We start from the raw sequence: 23,047 nt of genomic DNA on the forward strand, positions 1-23,047 counted from the left end.
TTAGAACGGTCTCCTCATAGCAAGAAGGTTGCTGGTTCGATTCCAGGCCGAGCCAACCTTTCTGTGTGGAGTTTGTATGTTCGCCCCGTGTTGCGTGGGTTTATTCCAGTTTCCTCCCACAGTCCAAAAACATAGAGGTTGATAACGTCGGCAAATTATCCATAGGTGTGTGAATGGTTGTCTTTGTGTGTGTCCCCTGCCTCTCGCCCTATGAGACTGGGATAGACTCCAGTTTCCCCCGGTGACTCCGGTAAGGGATAAAACGGTAGACAATGAATGACTTTCATGTGACTAGCTTTTGTTGATAAATGACCAGCATATTTTAACGTTCAGTGATCATGGATTTCATTTTTATATGATTTGCTATATTAATATGTGAAGGTGTTGCTTTAAAGATATTGCATTTTAATAACACGTCTACAATTTTGGTCGATATATAAATATGTCTAAGGAGCTTTGCTAGTTTTCATGATCTGTAACAAAAATAAACTTGCATTTACACATTTTGCACAATATTAAATCTAAATCGTCACATAAATAAAATCTTAGTGTTTAGTCTCCTGTAATTAAATATAAAGTAGATAATACGTTTATTATAACGACAATTTACTACATCAAGTTATCGATCAATCACAGTTTGTCACCAGACATCGAGAATGAAATGCGATGATGTCACTTCCTGTATTGAAGCTCACAGCTGCCAACAGTTAGAGCTCATTGATAAAAGATCTACAGGTTCACTTGTGAGCAGCTCTGACATAGGAAAAAATAAAATAAGCTTTTATTCATCGAGGACTTAAGTTTTGTTCTGAGAATTATCATCTTGTTAAAGATGAATTCAGTCTTTTATTCACCAAACGAAGACAACCTGCAGCCTGACGACATGGAGCTGATCTGTAACGATTCTCCTGACAGAAGTTCAACCACACCGGTAACTTAGTGTTGCCTTCAACAACAAGCCTTTTCTATCTGTGTTTTTTATAATCTGCCTTTGTTTTTAGAGTGAAACTGCTGCTGCAGAGCCACAGACCATGAGTGTGTATTTGAGAGTGAGACCTTTCTCCAAAGAAGAGCTGGCCGATGACGAGGATCAAGTACTGTTTTCAAGTCTATCTTCACCTTCTAAACCATGTTGGATCCACGTGACAATATTTGATCTTCTCACTCAGGACTGTGTAGTGTTGGAGAGCAGCCAGTTGGTGGCGCTGCACGCGCCCAAAGGCTCTGCCTCCATGAAGAGCAGCGACAAGGGAATTGGAATGTCTGTGCATAAATTCTCCTTCTCTAAGGTCTGTGAAGACAGTCAAGTTATTTTATTCTCAAATATGCGTGTATTAAGACATGCAGCATAAATTAAATTGTGGTCCTCTGTGACCCTCATGAATACAGTTGAAGGACATTAATTAATTAATCCAATATTTGGATAATTTAATTTCGATTAACTTATTTAGAAACCCTTCCTTCCTGTCTTTAACTTACTGAATGAAAATATTTGTACATGAATACCAGATTATTTCAATTTATTAATTTTTTCTCTCTTTCTGTGAATTAGTTGTGGTTTGCAGTTGTTTACTGTGTGCGTTATATTGCATATTGTAGCGATTCAGTTACTTAATTTATTGTTCTAATGTGATTTATTGTCCAATGTGCACATTGTTTGTGTTTTTTTTCAAAGAGAAAAATGAATGAATGAATGAATGAATGAATGAATGAATGAATGAATCATCAAAATGTTGTCTAGATTTTCGGACCAGAGACGGCCCAGTCGGAACTGTACCAAGACACCGTCAGGAGTCAGATGAGCGACTTCCTGGACGGGAGGAATGTCCTGCTCTTGAGCTACGGCGTCACCAACGCCGGGAAGACCTTCACCATCCAAGGTCGAGTCGAACCTCCTCCTCATCTTCTTCTTCTTCAAGCATCGCTGATGTCCATGCGTCTCCAGGTTCTTCGAGGGAGCCCGGGATCCTGCCGCGGGCGTTGGGCGCTACGTTCGAACACATCTCTGGTCGTCGGTACGAGGCGATGGACCTGAAGCCTCACCTGCGGAACGATGTGCAGCGTCTGAACGCGGACAAAGTCAAACAAGAGAAGAGCGCAAAGGCTGCCATCTTTGCGTCCCTCAAAGAGGTCATATCTTCAGCATCTGACCTGTCGGTATCATCATCATAATCACGTGGTCATCTCTTGCAGGACTGTGACTTTGTCAGGACCAGCGGACCAGACAAGTCCTCGTCCACCTCAAGCCTCCCAGGCTTTTCTTTCTCCTGCAACCAAAGTGGTGAAGATGAAAACTGAAATATTCTCTCTAGAGAAGTCTGTTAAATGTTCCTTTACACCACAGTTGCGGGGTCAGATCCCTCAGAAACGGGAACCAGCCAGTTTGCTTTATGGGTGGCCTTCTTTGAGATCTACAACGAGTGCGTCTACGACCTGTTGCTCCCCAGCAAGAAACGAACAAGTCTTCGCGTGTGCGACGACGGAGCTGGCAATGCTTACGTCAAAGGTGATCTGAATATATTCCTAAATCAACGAGGAAACATCTGTTGTCTCACCCTCATCCTTCAGATCTCCGCTGGATCAACATCCACAGTCTGGCCGAAGCCTCAAAGCTGCTGCAGTTCGGGAACAAGAACAGAAGCGCAGCCGCCACTAAGATGAACCAGTCGTCGAGCAGGAGGCAACACTGAGCTCATGTCTTCATGTCTGCAGCTTCTGTCCATGAATGTTCTGATTGTGTTTCTCTTTCTCCACAGCCACAGCATCTTCACCATGAGGCTGCTGAAGGTGGACGAGGGAGCAGTGAAGGACATCTCGGAGTAAGTCTTCACAGCCTTTTTTCAGAGAACTTCTTAGAAGTGTTTGGAACTGTGAGCATGATTGACATGTCGCTGTAACGCAATGTTGTTCTGGGATTCAAGGAAGGCTTTAAAGAACTTTTGACGGTCGTACGGCTCTAGGAAGAACAGATATTATTCTAGGTCATTGAAGGAACAGGTTTTAAGTTCTTAAAATGGCTCTTTATCATCTTGTCGATTTTGAATACTTCCATGTTTTATATGTTTTAATTGAATAAATTATTGATACGATGTACAAAAGGCATTGAGATTAAGTCAAATGTTCCTTCCTAGAGCAAGATCTCCATCACATCCATGATTGTCTTTTTATATAATTCAAATTTCTTTTAAAATACAGTTTAAAAAGAAGAGAAGATTTTTGATTGTTTTTTTTATTTAAACTACCCTTGGTGCAGCAGCTGTTTACTACATTCTGTAATAAGGATCTCTAGCGGCAATAATCTGCTAATATAAAGCGTTTCATGATACAGTAGCAACGATACAATGTATTTGCGGTACTGTAGGAACAAAGATGTATTTGTACTATTTGTTGAGAACTTGACTCGGGTGTTGCAGAATTTACAAACCAAATGAAACTGATTTAATTTCTTTTTAAACCAAAAATGTATCCAAACGTCAGCTTTAAAAGATGCTAGAGTCGACTGTATCCTCTCGTCCTCGGTCATTGCTATGATCTCACAGGTTTCACTGTTCCTAATAGAGGACATGATGACTGATGCCATCTAGCGGCTGGAAGTTTCATTGCAACACGAATGAATAAATGACGTGAATATTTGCACGTTCACTGTCAAGTTATTTATACACACAAATATAAAACAGAAAATAATCATACAAATAAAAGGTAGATTAAAGAGGAGGGGAAAAAATGAATCAATGCAGTGCTGTTGAATATTAAAAGTGCACCACAAGCGTTAATCCTCCTTTTAAAAGATTGTTGGCCAATACAAGCTTTGAGTTGGCCTCCAGAAATAAGGTTTCAATCTCTTTAAAAAAATAATAATAATATTGCAAGCTTCTCCCAGGTTTTCTCTCTGCGACCTGGCGGGCTCCGAGCGCTGCAACAAAACCAAAACCATCGGCGAGAGACTGAAAGAGGCGGGAAACATCAACAACTCGCTGCACATTCTGGGGAAGTGCATCACCGCTCTGAGGAATAATCAGACCGACGGGTGCAGTACAAAGTTGCATTCCTGATGATTAAACCTCTGGGGATGTTGAGCCTGTGTCTTCCATTTCCAGAATAAAGAGCGGCTGCATTCCCTTCCGGGAGAGTAAACTCACCAAGCTCTTCCAGTCGTACTTCTGCGGAAAAGGCAAAGCCTCCATGATCGTGAACATCAACCAGTGTGCGTCCACCTACGACGAGACGCTGCACGTCATGAAGTTCTCCGCCGTCGCCAAACAGGTTTTTCTGTCACCTCCAAATGTGCATCGTCTGTCTCTCTGGCTGCTGAAGCAACTGTCGGTATCCTCAGGTGGTACAAGTGGTGATTCCAGACAAGCCTCTGCACTTCCACTCTCCCTGTCTGGTGGACTGTAAGGGGAAACCTCTTCTCAGGAGCCACATGGTCAACGACCAAAGCTGCTTCTCCGACGACGAGCTGCTCAGCGAGGATGACGAGGCCGACGTGTCCACGCTTCCCCACAACGTACCTGTCCAAAGTTGACGATGAAACGTTTTTAAAATGTCGATTCTCATTGTCGTCCTTGACGTTTATGTTCACAGCAGCTCGCCAACATCGTCGAGAGCCTTCAGAAGAAGCTTCAGGCCGAGCGCAAAAGGAACCTGGTGCAGGAGATGGAGATCCGTAAAGAGATGGGCGACGCCATGGTGGAGCAGTACCTGAAGTGTGAGGAGCGTCGCAGACAACAGATCGAGGAGCTGAAGGAAAACCACCAGGAGAACTTGGAGAACACGTTCCAGATGTACAAGGACGCCATCAAAGAACACGCCTACCAGATCGCCATGAACGACCTGGAGGACGACTACGTTCCTCTGGACGAGTTCACTGCTGAGCAGGAGAAAGTGGAGGTGCCTCATCTACTGTTGGACAGAAATGTTCTAAGAGAATGGTTAACATTTGAGGTTCTGTGTCGCATAATGAAAACTAAAACATCTTTCAAGTGTCTTTTGATGGATGTTTGTATGGAAAACTACCTCACTCTTAGGTTTCATCTTCTTAATCCAGCTATTACCTTCTAAGAATGTTCCTTGATTCAGTAACTGTGGAATTTTGACTTCATATTGTAGCTTGCTTGGATCACAAAGTTCACTTTTTGTTACTAAACGTTGTCTTGAACCATCTTGTCAAACTCATCTTCAGGCTCTCGAACTGAAGCTGGCAGAGCTGGAGATGTTTCCTCGTGGTTCTGGAGTTTCAATGATGGAGGATAAATCGTGTCAAACTCGACCATCTGCAGATTCAAACACAGGTCTGGAACTCTGAATAGATTGAAAGTGTATCGAAAACATCAGGATATTAAGGGAATTTTTTATAAAAAAAAAAGCATTTTTACAACATTTTATAATTCCAATAATTGAGATGTATAAATATATATTTATTTATTTATTTTAATTGGTAGCTTTTTCAATTCCATAAAACAATTTTTGTATAATTACCATTATATTGACTTTGGAAGTCTAAATGTTAACTTTTTTAAATATTTCTTGTAATTATTTGAATGTACAACCATTTTTACTAAACATATCAATTGACTCTCTCATTTAAAATATAACTAATTTATTTTTCTCTTTAATATTATTGCACATTTATGTGGCTTTTGGCTTTGGAAATCACTTAAAGTAATGGTTTGATTGGACAGAAGGGAGCGTAAGAATTGTTAGCTTGTGGATCCAGATGTTAATTCAGTAAACCCAAATTTCATATGTACCTAACATAGTTTGCTGACTTGATTCTCAGTGAATTCTGGGACATTATGCTATCGTATGTTTTCACCACTGCCTTGACGCGTCGCCATCTTAAATTGTTGCTAATATAGTGCGTTGTTGACTCCCTCAGGCGAGCAGCTCAAGCGTCTCTACAGAGACAAGTCTGCCATGGAAGAGATGTGTGTCGGGAAGCAGCAGGTGACCCTCGTCTACGATTGAACTCATCCTCAGCAGCTCCTGGACTAAATGTTTTATCTTCAGTTGATCCTGTCCTTGGAGAGAAGACTTAAGGAGCTGAGTGAAACCTTGCAGACGTTGCGAGACAGTTTCATGGAGAAATCTGCAGAGGTGGAATCTCTGCAGAGGAAAACTGCTGAGGAGGTTCGTCTGGGTTTACTAAGGATGAGCAAAACGATTTTTAACATTTTCCGCTTTGAAGTCGAGGTCGGTGGAGGAGCTACTACACCAGACCGTAGAGAAGGACTTGGAGATCGTGTCCCTGAAGGCAGAACTGTCCAAGTTCACGGAGAAATCTCTGGTTCTGACGAAAACCAAACGAGGAATCCTGGCCAACTTCAGGGACGCCGTCACTTCTCCCCGGAAAGGAGCCGTGAGCCGCACTCTCCGCAAGACTGTGCAGAAGAAATGACTGACGTGTGTCATATTTTTAACTGGTATTTAATGTTTTTATTAAAGTATGTAAATGTTTTAAGAGCAGTTTGTGGTGTGTGTGTGTCCGCCTGAATTGGAAGAGTAGGTGAGTGCTGTGTTGACATATAAGCCAATGCTGCTAATACATCACAGTAAATCAAGCCACTTCCTCACTGGTACATTCACCATTCTCTCTCCACATGTTTGCTCTCTAAGTGACTATAGACGGTCACAACTATAGTCCACACTCGGAGCATCCCAGGGAGAGCAGTGTTGGTCTGCTTAGGCCACTGATGGTTTCAAGGTTTTTATTTGCCATTTGTGCTAATCTAGAGCTCAATCTATAGAGTATAAAAATGTAAAGATTGTTGAATTATAAAGATGAGAATATATATAAAAAGAACCTTTTTTCTGTGTAAATGTATAAGAGATGGAGAATTCCAGTATTGCACATTTATCAGGGAGAGGAAGTGAAATTGCACAGAATATTGCACTTCGTTGAAATGAGCTAGTGTCTGTTTTTTTTTTCTTGTTTTTTTTTTTACAGAGTTCAGTGATTTTGGTTTGCCATCATTATGACTGGCTGGGAAAAAGCTGTTAAAAATAGCAAGTTCTGTGTGTTATAATGCCTGAGTCGGTCCAACTGCTTAGAGTTTTCTCAAGCCTCTTATTTCTATCACCGGTTTCTCCATCTTGTTGGCTTCTGGACTTGAGATGATGGTTTCTTCTGTGCCCTCTGGTTCCTACTTTTCACTCTGATCTCCACGTCTGATGGTTTTCCTCGTTTTTCAAGTAGGATTTAATTCGTAAGACTTGTATCTTCCATCATTCATCGTCCTTGGTTGAGCTTGTGATTTTTAATACTTGCAGCCAATGACACTCTTTCCTCAGCCAAGAAAAAGATTTGATCTGCTTTTGTCTCCATGTTAACAAAATGACTTGAAGGTCTGCGCTTTTGTCAAACTTTTATTCCACTTTCATTCCACATGCATGATGTCTGCCCTATAAATCGGACATACTTTTTGCACTATAACCCGGTTCAGCATCACAATGTGGCAGATAAATGCAGCAAAGAAACAAAACTAAACCAGAGTAAAACTGAATCGGTGAGAGCAGTGAATTGTTTCTTTTCAAATGGATTTTGTGGAGTATTTAAATAAATTAATAGATATTTTAATTTGACACTGAAATATCCCATATAAGCCAGGAAAACTCAACAAATTGATCTTGAATCTCGGTGATTTGATGGACCGACCTGTCCGAGGTGTCCTTCGACAAACTCTCGACTCTTCGCTAAGGATAGAAAATGGGAAAACAAAGTGCGTCAATGCCATCGTTTTGCAAGTGCTAAACATAGAAGACCTGTCATACGTGAAGCCCACGCGTCTTTAGAAGGCATCACGCCAGGGAATTGTTCCTTTAGAAGGCGCTGAACCCTGAATCAACCTGGTTAAAAGAGGAGATCCATTATCCAGAGCCCGAGGGAGGCCGGAGCACAAAAGCCCTGAACGGGACAAACCAACGCACAGTTTTCTTTATATACCTCGCATGTGTTATTGTGTATTCCCAGTAAGATGTATAATCTACCAAATGGAAAACATATTTGTCACCACGTGGAAACATGTCAAGCAGAAAATGGGAGAGTGCGCAGTGGCGGGACGACCAGCTGCTCTGCTCCCAGTGACACTTAATGAGATTAGATGTTCGTCTTAGTCTGCACCAGTGCAAAGAGGGTCAGCCTCAGGATTAGAACCTTGCTGAGGAGTGACATCACTTTGAAAAAAAGAAAAAAAAGGAGTAATTTCTGCACAACTGTGGAAGATGGATTCTACCGCTGATGCTGCTTTTACACTGGAATGTTTTCATGGACCACGAGGCTTCGGAGTTGAGGTTGTCTGGAATCCCAGCTCTTGAATGAAGCGAGTAGACGAAGTGAAAGCGATAGAAGGAGGCAGGTAGAGAAGAGGAGAGCAGCTGTGGATGAGTCTTTTTTTTTCTTTTTTTTTTTGGAAAAGTCAACCTCATGACTCTGGGAAATAATAAAGTGGGAAATGACTGCACAGTCGGAGCTAACAAAGATGGACAGACTCTGGTGGACTCTCTGGTGAAGGTAGGACACGTCAGCAGCTTATTTGATGCCGTGAGTCTTCAATAAACATGTCGAAAATTCAGCGGAAATTTAACTGAATTTAATCCTAAACCTGCTACACAAGAGCATAACCTAGAACCGCTGTAGCTCGTGACCGCCTGCAGGTGAAAAAGCACTTTGACTTTATGTAACTTTTTGCTTCAGTGCATCTTTACCAGCATTTTACTGAAACAACAATGTCAATTTTTTCCAGAATACCCAAAAACAAAGTCAGTAACAAGTCTATATATGATGATAGGATTTACCTCATGCACTGAAAAACTGTTTTGCAAATGAGTGCCATTTTATTTAGGTAGGTTTTGCATAAAACCTTAATTTTAAGTCTCTAACAAAATATATTTCTTCATGGCTAAGCATAATTTACAGTTACAAGTACAAATTACACTTTACTAATATAAACAACATTTAAGAAAATACACTCTTATTTTTCTTGAATTCAATTTAGTTTACTAATTCCGAAAAATAAGCGCTAAATTAAATGAGAAAACAAAATCCGTGCAGAGAAGCTGGAGAAGCCACAACAATTAACCACATTTAATTATTATCATTTAATTGCAAATATGCTTCTTCGCTCAACACTGGAGAGAAACGATTCCTGGCTTATCCACAAATAGATATTAAGGAGATTATATTGAATGTTTTCATTGAAATCACACCGGCTTATCGTCCAAGGTTGAACTCACAGACGTCCGTAGCTTGTTTTCTTCTTGCATTAATTCTTCATATCTGATCAATCGATCATATATAAACGCCGTGAAAATGGATCCACGATTGACGAGTGGTTTAATTACTTGATGCATCATGAGAAGTCATTTGTTATTGTGACGTTTGCGTTACATCATACAATACTATGAAGGATCCAGTAGATACGTTGATCTCCGAACCACCATTTTGACTTTCCACTTATTTTAGACCGGTTGACCAACTTTTGTTTCCGAGTGCTACTTGAGAGACAGTTGGTTGTCACCACAAAACTGACGCCTTCTCAGGTGTAAAGAGCAAAACCAGGGACGAGAACACACTTAGAAAATGATGTCAATAGTGAGGGCTTTAGCAGCTGCTCCTACAACATAATAGACATGACCTCTGCTGTGTCAACATTTGTTAGCTTGAAAAAGTTCACTTGAGCTTCTGCCCGCATTTTACTGAACACTACTGCCACCTGCTGTCCCTTTGTGCACCTTGCAATCATTTCCTGTTGCAATTCACATGCTAAAAAAGGCATTTACTTTAATAGAGTAAATAAAAATATTTAAACAATGGTGGGGAGAACACGATACGGGTGTAAATAAAGTTGTTTTTTTGAATATATTATTCTGGACACTCAAGGTTTCATCGCAGAAATATACAGAAGTTGATTCAGAATTCGAGTGTGTGTTTGTCCCTGAAATAAGTGGTAGAAGATGATTAAATAAATGGATTTCTGTCTGGTACAGAACATTAACTATTCATCTAGAGACATTGAATAAGAGTCGTTATCTGAGGAAAACACATATATCAATATCAATATTTAAAAAAAAATAGGGATGAAAGAAATTATGAATATCTTCAGAAAGAATTAAAGTAACAAGACAATATTATCTGAGGAAAATAAAATCATTTAAATAACAAAAAAGATGATTATCTCTGTAGAAAATCATTTAAATAACAAAAAAAGATTATTATCTGTGTAGAAAATCATTTAAATAATAAAAAAAGATGATTATCTGTGTAGAAAAACATTTAAATAACAAAAAAAAGATGATTATCTGTGTAGAAAAAAATTTAAATAACAAAAAAAGATGATTATCTGTGTAGAAAATCATTTAAATAATTAAAAAAAGATGATTATCTGTGTAGAAAAACATTTAAATAATTTAAAAAAGATGATTATCTGTGTAGAAAAACATTTAAATAACAAAAAAAGATGATTATCTGTGTAGAAAAGCGTATAAATAATAAAAAAAACTATATTATATATATATGACTATTTAAGAAAATAGCATGGGAATACCAAAAAGTTAACCCACCTAAGAAAAAGACTTTAATCCTAAATAACAAGTTGTTAATAAGTGCATATATACTCCAGGTGGTGGCGTGCTACAGGCACCTGGCCCTGTGTGTCGGTGGCTCCACTGACGGTCTCCAGCTGAGAGATGAGCTTCGACAAACACGAGAAAAGGCCCAGAAGCTGGCCGTGTCCATCTGCCATCACCTGACCCGACGCCTCCGTGACAAGAACCTGCCTTCAGAGCAGAGGAAAGACACGGAGCTGCTCTGGGTGACCTTCTCCTCCTGCCTGGAGCTGCACCATGTGGACATGTGCAAGGTGCTGAAGATGTGTGAGATCTTCCCTCTGACAAACACCGCCGCTTTGGTCAGAACAGGCGTGGAAGGTGAGAGGGACAACATTTAGAAGCTCATGAATGATTCACTGTTGATGTCTTTGTGAAACACAATAAATCTCAATTTCTATCACTGGTGACGTCTCTGATGGTCTCTGGTCGACAGGGGGAAGCAGCGAAGTGGCAGCTCGGGCCCTCAGCATGGCTGACCTGCAACAAGCCCAGAATGAATCTCTTCCCAAAAGCCTGGAGCATCAGGAAAGGAGCGCCACCGAGCAGCAGATCGGCCAGATCGACCACATGATCGAGGACATGGAGACGAAAGTCAACGTGATGAGGTGGACGGTGGAGCCGCTGGGCCCCCAGTATCCGGAGCCGCTCGGCAGCAGCGACAGCACCTCCGTGGCCCTCATCTCCGTGGACGAGGAGCAGCCTGGACCTCAACCTCTGTGCCAGCGGAGCCGAATCTTCGTGCTCTTCATGCTGTGTGTCGTGGTTCTGGTGGCGGCGACTCTGTCGGCCTGCATCGTCTTTTTCTCATGATGGAAACCTCAAGATCAGACACCATCTGGAACACAGCAGGTCACATTAACCAGACGTATAACAAACTCATTCATTCATTCATTGTCTACCCCTTTATCCTGGGGTCGGGGTCACGGGAGACTGGAGCCTATCCCAGTGTCATAGGGTGAGAGGCATGGGACACCCTGGACAGGACGCCAGTCTGTCGCAACGTATTACAAACTGCAAATAAAAAACTGTTCTAACATTTGTCGTATTATATTCACAACCACCTGCATGATTCAAATCGTGCAGTATTATAAATCTGCAGAACTTTAGTTTACCCAGAGGTTTCAATGTAGTTCATAGCTCTAAACTTTTTAAGAAAAGTATGTGTTTATATATTTTTATAGCTGTATGTTGCTTCATTGTTAAGAAAACACTTGCCTCGTTCCATTTGTGTACTGTGTGTTGTGCTGTAAAAATACAAGTCTCATGTCAAAAAGCTCAGTTGGTTTCTCTTTTTCAAGTATTGCAAATTCTGAAAATAAATATGACATCAAATCCTTATGGAGTTTATTTTCGTACGGACAATAATAAGTGTAGCACCAGCACGGTGTTCAGATCATTGTTAAACCTGTACCTCGGAGATGACTCTGAAATAATTTATTGTATTCCTTAGAATTTTGTTAATTATACGTGCAGTACAAGTAAAATAATTTCTGGATTGGAAAAAACTTCCTGGGTGTCGTCGCTACAGAATGTTTTCAACTTTAACCGTTTAAAAATGTTTTACTTTGAAAGTCATTACAAAGAGTATGTTCTGAACAGCGCATGCGCGGAAGTCCTGATCCACTTGAAGAATGAAGGTGCTGAAACAATGTCACCCGCGCCTGAGAGTTTTCCTTCTGAACCACCACAACAGACCGTATGACACGGCGCTCAATAAAGACACTTTTCATTCGAGCACAAGACCCTCGAACCTTCCCCTGGACAGTTCGACTTTGAGCGTCGTATCCCGGCGAAGTAACAGGACAGAAGGACGAACTCCCGGAACAGCAGTGGTGCGTTTGAGGACCGTGAGGAGGATTCACGCCAGAGGTAACTCTGTCCCGAACACTTACGAGTATTTCGTAAAATGTTACAAACACTTCTATGATCCTTTAGTAGGATCGTAAAACCTATAAACAATCAGTTGGAAATAACTTTTGAGTCGTGTTCTTAATGCAGCTCTAGGTAGTACTTTAATATTTGTGTACTAAAATAACTTTAAACTAGTTGAATGACTCGTATACTGTGACTTAAGGTGTTTTTGTGTGTTTTTTATTTTCACTGCAAAGGTTCTTGTAAATGTCACAGCCTAATGATGAATGTCCTTTTTTTGGGGGGGGGGGGATTTTCCTCATCTTTCGTTTTGCTTGACGGCCCCTAACAGCCTTCACAGAATTGAATGTGGCCCTTGAAGAATCATAATTGTGCTAAACACTGCCACTCTGAGGTCTGTGGATCAGAATCTACTGATGGTTCCTCGCACACGGTTCAGGACCAGAGGAAAGAAATCCTTCCAGGCTGTTGCTCCTAAGCTTTGGAACGATCTTCCTCTCCCTCTGTGTTTGATGATCTACTGACTCCTTCAAGAAACATCTTAAGACCTTTTTATTCATGCAGGATTTTCCTTGATTTTCTGGAACTCCTGTGTTGTTCTCAGTGTTATCTTGATCGTTAAATTATATATTTTATAACTTTATTATTAGGAGTTTTGTTTTGATTGTTTAAGCACTATATGACCATGGGCTGGAAGAGCGCTCTACAAATATAATTTACTTACAGTAAGTAAGTACTTTAGTCCACTGTCAAATCTTCAAACCGCATAGAATCACCTTAAAATCGCCATCAGTCCCACCTTGTACAGACCGCATGATTCTTGGTGATGTTGTTACTGATTTTATTTGTTTGGAAAATAAACTATGTTCAAACATCCGCTTTAAAAGCTGCTGGAGTCCCCTGTATCCTCTCATCCTCAGGTTTCAGCAGGATCTTGCAGGATTTTTTCATTCCGTAATGACTGCTGCCATCTAGCGGCCGGAAGTTTAAATTAACAGAAAAAATGAACAAATGCTGTGTATATTTGCATGTCGATTTTAAATGTTATACAAATATAATTTTTGGAATTGTATTCATTTTACACACACTTGATTTTTATTTACTATTAACCCAACATTTTTTTTATATGATTTGAAAATCGAAACATTAAATAAATAAATAAATACTTCATGGGCCGGATTTGGAGTTTGGTTTTAGGGTGTCAACTGCGCCTGTTGCACCAAATGAACTATTTGGTGTTTAAACATTTCCCCTCATGCTGCAGTATTGTCATAATATTGAGCTTGAAGGTTCCTCAGGCTGTTAAGTATCTCACTTTTCATGAAGTCACGCGATGACAGACGAGCCGTAGAGACTCTTAAACAGTCATATTACATTGTTCCTACATGAAGGAGTCGAACTGATGTTCTTCACGTCTCCTTCATTCCAGAGCTCAGCACCTCCACCAACAACCCTCAGTACGACGTGAAGCCAGAGATCCCCAGAGCTCCAGGCCGGCAGCTTTACTTCGACACTCATGCTGTGGTGCGACTGCTGGAGGACAACGGCTTCACCACGGAGCAGGCCGAGGTCCTGGTCAATGTTCTCATGAAGATGACTCACTCTAATATGAACACCATCTATGGAGACATGGTCACGAAGTCTGAGCAGGTGAGGAAGAGGAACGTAGAGAAATGAATCAAATAATCATTCCCTCTACTTCTGTTCTTGTGTACTAATGTTTATTGTTGTCTATTCAGATATATATTGTATATATCATTTGATTTTTTTCCAATTATTATTATGGTGCTTATTCTATTATTTTATTTAATTATTACTATTATTTTTTATTATTGTTGTGTTATTATATTTAATATTCATACTGTATGTACTAATATATTGTTTGTATAGTTAACTATCTTTGGAGAAATTGACCTTGAGAGCTTTGAAAGGGGCTTTTTAATAAAATGTATTATTAGATTAGATTAGATTAAATTGAGCATGCAGAGTTATGTACTAGCAGAGAAAAAAACAAAAAAAACATGAAGGTCAAAACCATAGGTTGAGCTTCGTTTCTTGTTTGTTAGCTCATGCTAAGTAGTTAGCTAAGCCTGGTCTTGTTTTAAATCTTCAAATTTAAAATTTTGGGGTCTAAGTTTATTGTCTCAAACCTGTTTGCTAAAACTTAAATCCAATGTTTGCATATAAAATTGGTTTTAAATTAAAATGATATATATATACTGCATATGATATATATATTATAAACCTATCTGCAACAAAGCATCTGCTAACATCTGTTTGCTCAATTTAATGAGCGTCAACTGTTGACGTTTAAGGACGAAACTTGAAACTAGTAAAAGAAGAAGTTAATTTGTTAAATGATGGTTTGGAGCAGAGCAAGGGAAACTCCATATTTCCTGTTCAAACCCATGGGTGGATTTATGAAGTACTTTTTGTATAGTCCTTTAATAACCTTTGTAGCCAGTAATACAATTATCTTTGATAACATTGAAGATGAGTGTCTTCGGGATCCACACGTATGACTTGACTTTCCTTCCAGGAGATCATGTTGCAGCGAGTGATGTCACAAATAGCCGCCGTGAAGAAAGACATGATCATCCTGGAGAAAAGCGAGTTTTCAACTCTACTGGCTGAAAACGAGGTAAACACTCGAGCCCTTGGGTCGACCTTTGTGATCAAATGTTTGATAAGAGATGATTAAACATTTTAGAGTTTAGTTCAACCTTGACATCTTGATATATTTTCAGAAACTCAAAATCCAGCTGTTGCAGCTCAAAGTCCAACTTGTAGTAAGTTAGTCTCATCTCCTCTCAAGTCTGGGCTGTGCTGACCAACTTGACTCTCTGCTGCCCTCTGCAGGATATTATGAACAAACTGCGCTCCGACAGCATTTTGGACATGAGTTTGGAGAAGAGCCGCGTGAATGAACTGGTACGTAAACAACAGTGCTATTGATGGATCATTTTAAAAATGTTTTCTTTGAAAATTGAGGAGAATAAAGATCACAATTTTTGTGTCCATAGAAGTATGATGTTATTTAACTGTGTTTAAATTTTCTTTTTCATGTCAATGATTTTCAATATAAATTCCAAATACTTTGCCAAATATTCCCTGCAAAGCTTTTTTTAAAGCATACTGTTGGTTAAAAACATTCAATGCGAATTAAAAGTGCACCAAAAACTGATGACATTGTGACTGTCAATGTTCAAGCTACAGTTCTGACTCTTCTTTATCTGTTCAATGAGTTGGACAGATGTTCTGTTCTCCAAACAAACTAGATGCTTCTTACAGCTCATTTCTCTCTCTCTGTCTCACATTAGTTCCCTCAGGGTGGCGCTAGAAAGCAAGACTGTTGACCTCATGATCGTCATCAAGGCGCATCATCACTTAAGAATCGATCCTAAAATGTGATTTTTTTGCTTTTAGAAAACGGAGAATGAGAAGAGGCTCCTGGAAATGCGAACTGAAGTCATGGAGATGGTAGTTTGTGTTTTCATCTCCCCGGTTACTGTTCATCTCGCCCAGTTTAAAAACGTTCAAAAAACCCATTGTGTGTCGCAGACCGCGGAGCAAGACCGCCACCTGACCCAGAGCAACATGAAGATTGACACCGAGGTTGCCGGTTTGAAAACCATGCTGGAGTCTCACAAACTGGACACGATTAAATACCTCGCAGGTGATAAAAGATAAAGTGATTTAAAAAAAACAACTTTTAAAACCTGCACATTTTGTCAGACATTCATTCTTCTTTTTGTCTCTGTTAGGTTCCGTGTTCACGTGCCTCACTGTGGTCCTCGGCTTTTATCGGATCTGGATGTGAAATGCACATTAGGTTTTTATGAAGGCATCAAGTCAGGTCAACAACGAATTTCATGTCTGACCTCAATGTTAGCACAGTTTTTGAAGAAATTTCAACGCACATACCAAAGCACTATATCAGGTTCATTTGTGTAATAGATTTTATGATTCTATGAGTTTATTTAATTAAAGAAGCAGATATTTTTTTCCTCCACGATGTTACTGGGATAAGACTAGATTGTCCACTGATTGACATTCCCAACAAAGCTTGATTTTAATTAATGTATTTAATGTTTTGACATAAAGTTGTGAATCACAGATATTGACAATCCATTTATATGTAGTTGTTGATAACAATATTCATGAATAAGTCACTTTTATGACGTAGATATTTCAACGATACTGTTACACTTTTATTGTATGATCATGGAACAAATAAACAAACCACTTTTCACAATATATTCATCCCTTTTTCTATCGATTCTATTGAACTCCGACCTGTTTTGTACCATGGGCTGGTTTAATTAAACATTATTTTTACGTACTAACCTTCATGTAAAAACTAAAAGGCCTGCTTTCTGTCCATATTCATTTGTCTTCTCAAGAGTCACAGGCTAATATGACTTTGTTGACAATGTTTTATTTAGTAATAATAAATACGACAGAAATGAAGTAATAGTTGTTTTTTTCTTACTTAATGGCCGACTCGGTTACTGACCCAATGACATACATTGGTTTTACATTCATACCGGATACATCCTTTATTATCCTGGTTAAAGGGTTTCTCTAAAAATCTCTAGTTCAACCATAATGACTGAAAAGAAAACAAAAATTGTTGTTTGTCACCGTCCCTATATTGTCCCATATTGGACACCGTCCTTCATAGTTGTCTCGCATGCGTGGGAAGAATGAATAAGACGTGTCCCTGCCCTCTCACCCACTGTCAGTATCATAGTAATATATACATAGACGCCGCAATGACTGTACAGGGCGGCCATCTTGGTACAGTGCCATTCGCTAATACAGTGCATTAAAGAAGAAAAAGGCTGTGTTACACTATAAAAGTGATCATAAATCGCTAATTTATCAAGCTTTTTTCACGGGGTTTGTTTTTCAAACCTCAGACCAGATAGATAGAAAATATTATATATATATTTTTTATTATTATAAAAAAAAACATTTTCAATATGATGAATTTAATAGATGAAACAAATACAGACCAAACCGTTTGATAATCGGTCCAGAATTAAGCAAATAATTGTATTTTAAGATTGATAAATAACTATTTTCCTATAGTTGTTAATGCGCCGCTGCCGCTGATGGCACTGTACCAAGATGGCGGCGCTATATACACATCCGTCCATAGTCGATGGGTTGTCTATGTGTATATGTCTATAGTCGGTACACGATCCGGGAGATCTGCGCGATCAGTACAACACATGCATAAAAAAATGAATCGCTGATGATTTCCCAAATCATGAACTGATACTATTATACAGTACTACTTTTTTTTGTCCCAATCGAGTTGCCATAAAAACATGGCGAATCAAAACAGATTGGCGCAGATTTCCAAGATTGTTTACTGACAGCATCGTTTTGCTAAATTTCTCTATTATTAAATAAATCATAAATAAATGTATCGTGGGAAAGAAAATATTCGATTACCTCAGCATAACATTTATCTACAAAATATCAACTTTTATCAACATTCGTGTTATTTAAAATCTCTGCTCTTTGAAAATGTATTTAACTGTTGCTTCATATAAAAAGTTTTCTTAAAGTATCTATGGAATATCTGAGGTCAAATTTGCCAAAAGAACTTAAGACTCAGGAATTAAAAAAGTCGGTCACGTGACTCCTCCTACTAAGTTTTCCCTTAGTTGTTCGCACCTGTCTGATGCACCTGATCAGTAACACCTGTCGCGTACGAATAAAGCTGCAGGTGAGTTCCGTCGCTCGTGAACAGTCATGCCAACAGGTGAGTCGGTCGCTGAGGTTTAAACTAAAAAAAAAAAAAAAAAGTTGACTTACATTTGTTATGTAAAGTTTTTGCAAATAATTTGTTTAGGCGTAACAATGGTTTAAGACTTTGAATTCCATTTAATTGTTACGCTCAACTGAGTTAATTTTTAAGGCATAATGCATACATTTCTAAATGTATTTTTTAAGTGCAAACGATTCAACGCTTGACGCTGAATTTGGATGTTTGTCTTCTGTGCTTCTCAGATGCAACTTGAACCTGAAGAGCTCGCGATGTTTGCAGTGGGTGAGTAAAGTACTACTCTGAGTAGTATCGGATCATGTCGTCAATTTCTGAAGCGTCTAACCGTGAGTACATTTCCATTCTTTAATGCCCCAGCAGCTGCAGCCCCTATCCCTCCGAGCTAAGACCCCAAAGCTCCAGTCCCTACCTCTGCCGTCAGGCCCCTACCTCTGCCGTCAGGCCCCTACCTCTGCCGTCAGGCCCCTACCTCTGCCGTCAGGCCCCTACCTCTGCCGTCAGGCCCCTACCTCTGCCGTCAGGCCCCTACCTCTGCCGTCAGGCCCCTACCTCTGCCGTCAGGCCCCTACCTCTGCAGAGCCTCAGATAAAACTTCTACCTCTGCTCTCAGACCCATGTATCTCCTGCAGACCGACGTCTCTCAGGGCCATAGACGTAGATGCCACCTCAGCTTTCGGGAGCTTGATAGTTTTCAACTGTGATGAGCTTGATTGTGATGCATGAGCTCTCAAGAGCTGCAGATGTCTTCGGCGGATGAGGAACGTTCTGATCCGGTCGTCCAATCTCTGAAGCGACTAACCGTGAGTACGTTTTACTTTTTATCGCGGTGCAGGGCAGTGACAGGCACATACACCACACACACTAAAAGTTATTAAACGGGCAAAATCGTTATTAAACGGGCTTAAAAAAAAAAAGTAAAAATTTACGTCCTTTTGGACTATTTTCCAATGGCAACTTCCAATTTGAGGATGAAGACTTGAAGGCCCACCGGATCTACGACCACCAGGTGAGACTTTCTTCATGTTTTAGAAGTGTTAATTTAAGCTAAATCTGCAAAGCTGTACTTAATTCAAATACAAGAGTAATTAAAATACTTTGAGCTAAAAAAACACAATTCTTTTCCTCCAGTGTAAGCTGAAGCTGTTGGACTTCTTGAAGATGGAGCAGGTTCTAAGAAGATGACGATGAAGAACAGAAGATGCAACGTTCGAGTTAAAGTGTTTTGACTGTAAACATTGTATAACTAATGTCTGTACTGGTGATGTATGATGTAAAATCTGTAAGAAATGTAATGTTTGAGTATCTAATGTTGACAAGCTAACACTAATTTATTTGTGTGTATATATATATATATATATATATATATATATATATATATATAATATATATACACATGCTAAGGATAATGTTGAACATAATCCTGAATGTTGGCATGATTGTCCTGCTGAGCTAAGGATGAGTAGCTAATGTTGCCATGCTAAAGCTAATTGACAATGAATTTTTTATGTATAGATGGATACAACTTTATATTAACGTGCTAGGACTTTCTCTGCAGGTGATCGTGACTGCTGTGCCAAGGAGGAGCAGCTTTAGTTGTACTACCCCCCAACTCTGATCATGATGCTAACTTGAGTTTTTTGTTTTTCAGTGGGTGCTAATGCCAACATTGATCTTTTTTCTCTGCAGGTGAGGTGACGAAAGTGGAGCAGCTTTAGTTGTACTAACCGCCAATATTAACTCGGATCATGATGCTAACTTGACTTGTTTTTCAGCAGTTGCTAAAGCTAACATTGATTTCCTCAGCAGGTGATGGTGACTGCTTTGATAACTTTCTCTGCAGGTGATGGTGATTGCTGTGCTAACTCTCTATGCAGGTGATGGTGACTGCTGTGCTAACTTTCTATGCAGGTGATGGTGACTGCTGTGCTAACTTTCTCTGCAGGTGATGGTGACTGCTGTGCTAACTTTCTCTGCAGGTGATGGTGACTGCTTTGCTAACTTTCTCTGCAGGAGATGGTGACTGCTGTGCTAACTTTCTCTGCAGGTGATGGTGACTGCTGTGCTAACTTTCTCTGCAGGTGATGGTGACTGCTGTGCTAACTTTCTCTGCAGGTGATGGTGACTGCTGTGCTAACTTTCTCTGCAGGTGATGGTGACTGCTGTGCTAACTCTCTATGCAGGTGATGGTGACTGCTGTGCTAACTTTCTATGCAGGTGATGGTGACTGCTGTGCTAACTTTCTCTGCAGGTGATGGTGACTGCTGTGCTAACTTTCTCTGCAGGTGATGGTGACTGCTGTGCTAACTTTCTATGCAGGTGATGGTGACTGCTGTGCTAACTTTCTCTGCAGGTGATGGTGACTGCTGTGCTAACTTTCTCTGCAGGTGATGGTGACTGCTGTGCTAACTTTCTCTGCAGGTGATGGTGACTGCTGTGCTAACTTTCTCTGCAGGTGATGGTGACTGCTTTGCTAACTTTCTCTGCAGGTGATGGTGACTGCTGTGCTAACTTTCTCTGCAGGTGATGGTGACTGCTGTGCTAACTTTCTCTGCAGGTGATGGTGACTGCTGTGCTAACTTTCTCTGCAGGTGATGGTGACTGCTGTGCTAACTTTCTCTGCAGGTGATGGTGACTGCTTTGCTAACTTTCTCTGCAGGTGATGGTGACTGCTGTGCTAACTTTCTATGCAGGTGATGGTGACTGCTGTGCTAACTTTCTCTGCAGGTGATGGTGACTGCTGTGCTAACTTTCTCTGCAGGTGATGGTGACTGCTTTGCTAACTTTCTCTGCAGGTGATGGTGACTGCTGTGCTAACTTTCTCTGCAGGTGATGGTGACTGCTGTGCTAAGGACAAGTAGCTAATTTTGACCTGCTAAAGCTAATTGATAATGACTTGTCTATATATTGATGTGCTAAAGCTAATTGATAATGACTTGTCTATATATTGATGTGCTAAAGCTAATTGATAATGAATTGTTTATATATAGATGGATAAAACTTTATATTGACATGCTAAGACTTTCTCTGCAGGTGATGGTGACTGCTGTGATAACTTTCTCTACAGGTGATGGTGACTGCTGTGCTAACTTTCTTTGCAGGTGATGGTGACTGCTGTGCTAACTTTCTCTGCAGGTGATGGTGACTGCTGTGCTAACTTTCTATGCAGGTGATGGTGACTGCTGTGCTAACTTTCTCTGCAGGTGATGGTGACTGCTGTGCTAACTTTCTATGCAGGTGATGGTGACTGCTGTGCTAACTTTCTCTGCAGGTGATGGTGACTGCTGTGCTAACTTTCTCTGCAGGTGATGGTGACTGCTGTGCTAACTTTCTCTGCAGGTGATGGTGACTGCTGTGCTAACTTTCTATGCAGGTGATGGTGACTGCTGTGCTAACTTTCTCTGCAGGTGATGGTGACTGCTGTGCTAACTTTCTCTGCAGGTGATGGTGACTGCTGTGCTAACTTTCTCTGCAGGTGATGGTGACTGCTGTGCTAAGGACAAGTAGCTAATTTTGACATGCTAAAGCTAATTGATAATGACTTGTCTATATATTGACGTGCTAAAGCTAATTGATAATGACTTGCCTATATATATAACATGCTAAGACTTTCCAAGCAGGTGATGGTGACTTCTGTGCTAACGACAAGTAGCTAATGTTGACATGCTAAAGCTAATTGATAAATGTCTATATATTAACATGCTAAGACTTTCTCTGCAGGTGAGGTGACGAAGGAGGAGCAGCTTTAGTTGTACTAACCGCCAACATTAACTCGGCTCATGATGCTAACTTGACTTTCAGCGGGTGCTAATGCTAACATTGATTTTTCTCTGCAGGTGATGGTGACTGCTGTGCTAACTTTCTCTGCAGGTGATGGTGACTGCTGTGCTAACTTTCTCTGCAGGTGATGGTGACTGCTGTGCTAACTTTCTATGCAGGTGATGGTGACTGCTGTGCTAACTTTCTCTGCAGGTGATGGTGACTGCTGTGCTAACTTTCTCTGCAGGTGATGGTGACTGCTGTGCTAACTTTCTCTGCAGGTGATGGTGACTGCTGTGCTAAGGACAAGTAGCTAATTTTGACATGCTAAAGCTAATTGATAATGACTTGTGTGTATATATATATATATATATATATATATACACACATCATGCTAAGACTTTCCAAGCAGGTGATGGTGACTGCTCTGCTAACGACAAGTAGCTAATGTTGACATGCTAAAGCTAATTGATGATAAATGTCTATATATTAACATGCTAAGACTTTCTCTGCAGGTGAGGTGACGAAGGAGGAGCAGCTTTAGTTGTACTAACCGCCAACATTAACTCGGCTCATGATGCTAACTTGACTTGTTTTTCAGCGGGTGCTAATGCTAACATTGATTTTTCTCTGCAGGTGATGGTGACTGCTGTGCTAAGGACGAGTAGCTAATATTGACATGCTAAAGCTAATTGATAATGAATTATCTATATATAAACATGCTAAGACTTTCTATGCAGGTGAGGTGACCAAGGAGGAGCAGCTTTAGTTGTACTAACCGCCAACATTAACTCTGCTCATGATGCTAACTTGACTTGTTTTTCAGCGGGTGCTAATGCTAACATTTTTTTTTCCTCTGCAGGTGATGGTGACTGCTGTGCTAAACATGATTAACTAATGTTGACATGTTAAAGCTAATTCATTTAATTGTGTGTATATATAGACATGCTAAGGATGATGAACACAATCCTAAATGTTAACATAATTGACTGCTGAGCTAAGGATGAGTAGCTA

At 40.2% G+C, this 23,047-nt stretch overlaps 3 protein-coding genes across 3 annotated transcripts; all 3 read left to right on the top strand.

The window, feature by feature from the left end:
- The first annotated feature begins 740 nt into the window (after nt 1-740).
- On the top strand, nt 741-6,397 carry LOC148081809 (kinesin-like protein KIF20A). The gene is made up of 17 exons (XM_087788325.1): nt 741-931; nt 1,002-1,094; nt 1,170-1,289; nt 1,742-1,880; nt 1,946-2,130; nt 2,194-2,281; nt 2,345-2,506; nt 2,569-2,680; nt 2,757-2,819; nt 3,881-4,027; nt 4,098-4,263; nt 4,334-4,507; nt 4,585-4,890; nt 5,183-5,291; nt 5,879-5,946; nt 6,010-6,129; nt 6,188-6,397. The coding sequence occupies exons 1-17, from the start codon at nt 833-835 to the stop codon at nt 6,395-6,397; spliced, it is 2,361 nt and encodes a 786-aa protein (XP_087644451.1). The 5' UTR covers nt 741-832.
- Nucleotides 6,398-8,422: 2,025 nt separating this feature from the next.
- Nucleotides 8,423-11,415, top strand: rgs9bp (regulator of G protein signaling 9 binding protein). Its single transcript, XM_087788062.1, has 3 exons — nt 8,423-8,509; nt 10,617-10,923; nt 11,039-11,415. Exons 1-3 carry the CDS (start codon nt 8,423-8,425, stop codon nt 11,413-11,415), a joined length of 771 nt encoding a protein of 256 aa, XP_087644188.1.
- Nucleotides 11,416-12,236: 821 nt separating this feature from the next.
- On the top strand, nt 12,237-16,734 carry mcur1 (mitochondrial calcium uniporter regulator 1). Its single transcript, XM_087788063.1, has 8 exons — nt 12,237-12,474; nt 13,907-14,127; nt 15,017-15,118; nt 15,225-15,266; nt 15,337-15,408; nt 15,904-15,957; nt 16,039-16,153; nt 16,242-16,734. The coding sequence occupies exons 1-8, from the start codon at nt 12,237-12,239 to the stop codon at nt 16,295-16,297; spliced, it is 900 nt and encodes a 299-aa protein (XP_087644189.1). The 3' UTR covers nt 16,298-16,734.
- Nucleotides 16,735-23,047: the final 6,313 nt, after the last annotated feature.

Source organism: Callionymus lyra, chromosome 4 (assembly GCF_982586985.1).
Source record: "Callionymus lyra chromosome 4, fCalLyr1.hap1.1, whole genome shotgun sequence".
Classification (NCBI taxonomy): Eukaryota; Metazoa; Chordata; class Actinopteri; order Syngnathiformes; family Callionymidae; genus Callionymus; species Callionymus lyra.

What these genes read in the sequence shown, in the direction of transcription:
- LOC148081809 (XM_087788325.1), top strand. Translation starts at nt 833, where the DNA reads ATGAATTCAGTCTTTTATTCACCAAACGAAGACAACCTGCAGCCTGAC. An exon ending in ACAGAAGTTCAACCACACCG is followed by an intron (nt 932 to 1,001) that starts GTAACTTAGTGT and finishes CTTTGTTTTTAG; the next exon opens with AGTGAAACTGCTGCTGCAGA. An exon ending in TGGCCGATGACGAGGATCAA is followed by an intron (nt 1,095 to 1,169) that starts GTACTGTTTTCA and finishes CTTCTCACTCAG; the next exon opens with GACTGTGTAGTGTTGGAGAG.
- rgs9bp (XM_087788062.1), top strand. Translation starts at nt 8,423, where the DNA reads ATGACTCTGGGAAATAATAAAGTGGGAAATGACTGCACAGTCGGAGCT. An exon ending in TGGTGGACTCTCTGGTGAAG is followed by an intron (nt 8,510 to 10,616) that starts GTAGGACACGTC and finishes TATATACTCCAG; the next exon opens with GTGGTGGCGTGCTACAGGCA. An exon ending in GGTCAGAACAGGCGTGGAAG is followed by an intron (nt 10,924 to 11,038) that starts GTGAGAGGGACA and finishes TCTGGTCGACAG; the next exon opens with GGGGAAGCAGCGAAGTGGCA.
- mcur1 (XM_087788063.1), top strand. Translation starts at nt 12,237, where the DNA reads ATGAAGGTGCTGAAACAATGTCACCCGCGCCTGAGAGTTTTCCTTCTG. An exon ending in GAGGAGGATTCACGCCAGAG is followed by an intron (nt 12,475 to 13,906) that starts GTAACTCTGTCC and finishes CCTTCATTCCAG; the next exon opens with AGCTCAGCACCTCCACCAAC. An exon ending in AGCTCAAAGTCCAACTTGTA is followed by an intron (nt 15,267 to 15,336) that starts GTAAGTTAGTCT and finishes TGCCCTCTGCAG; the next exon opens with GATATTATGAACAAACTGCG.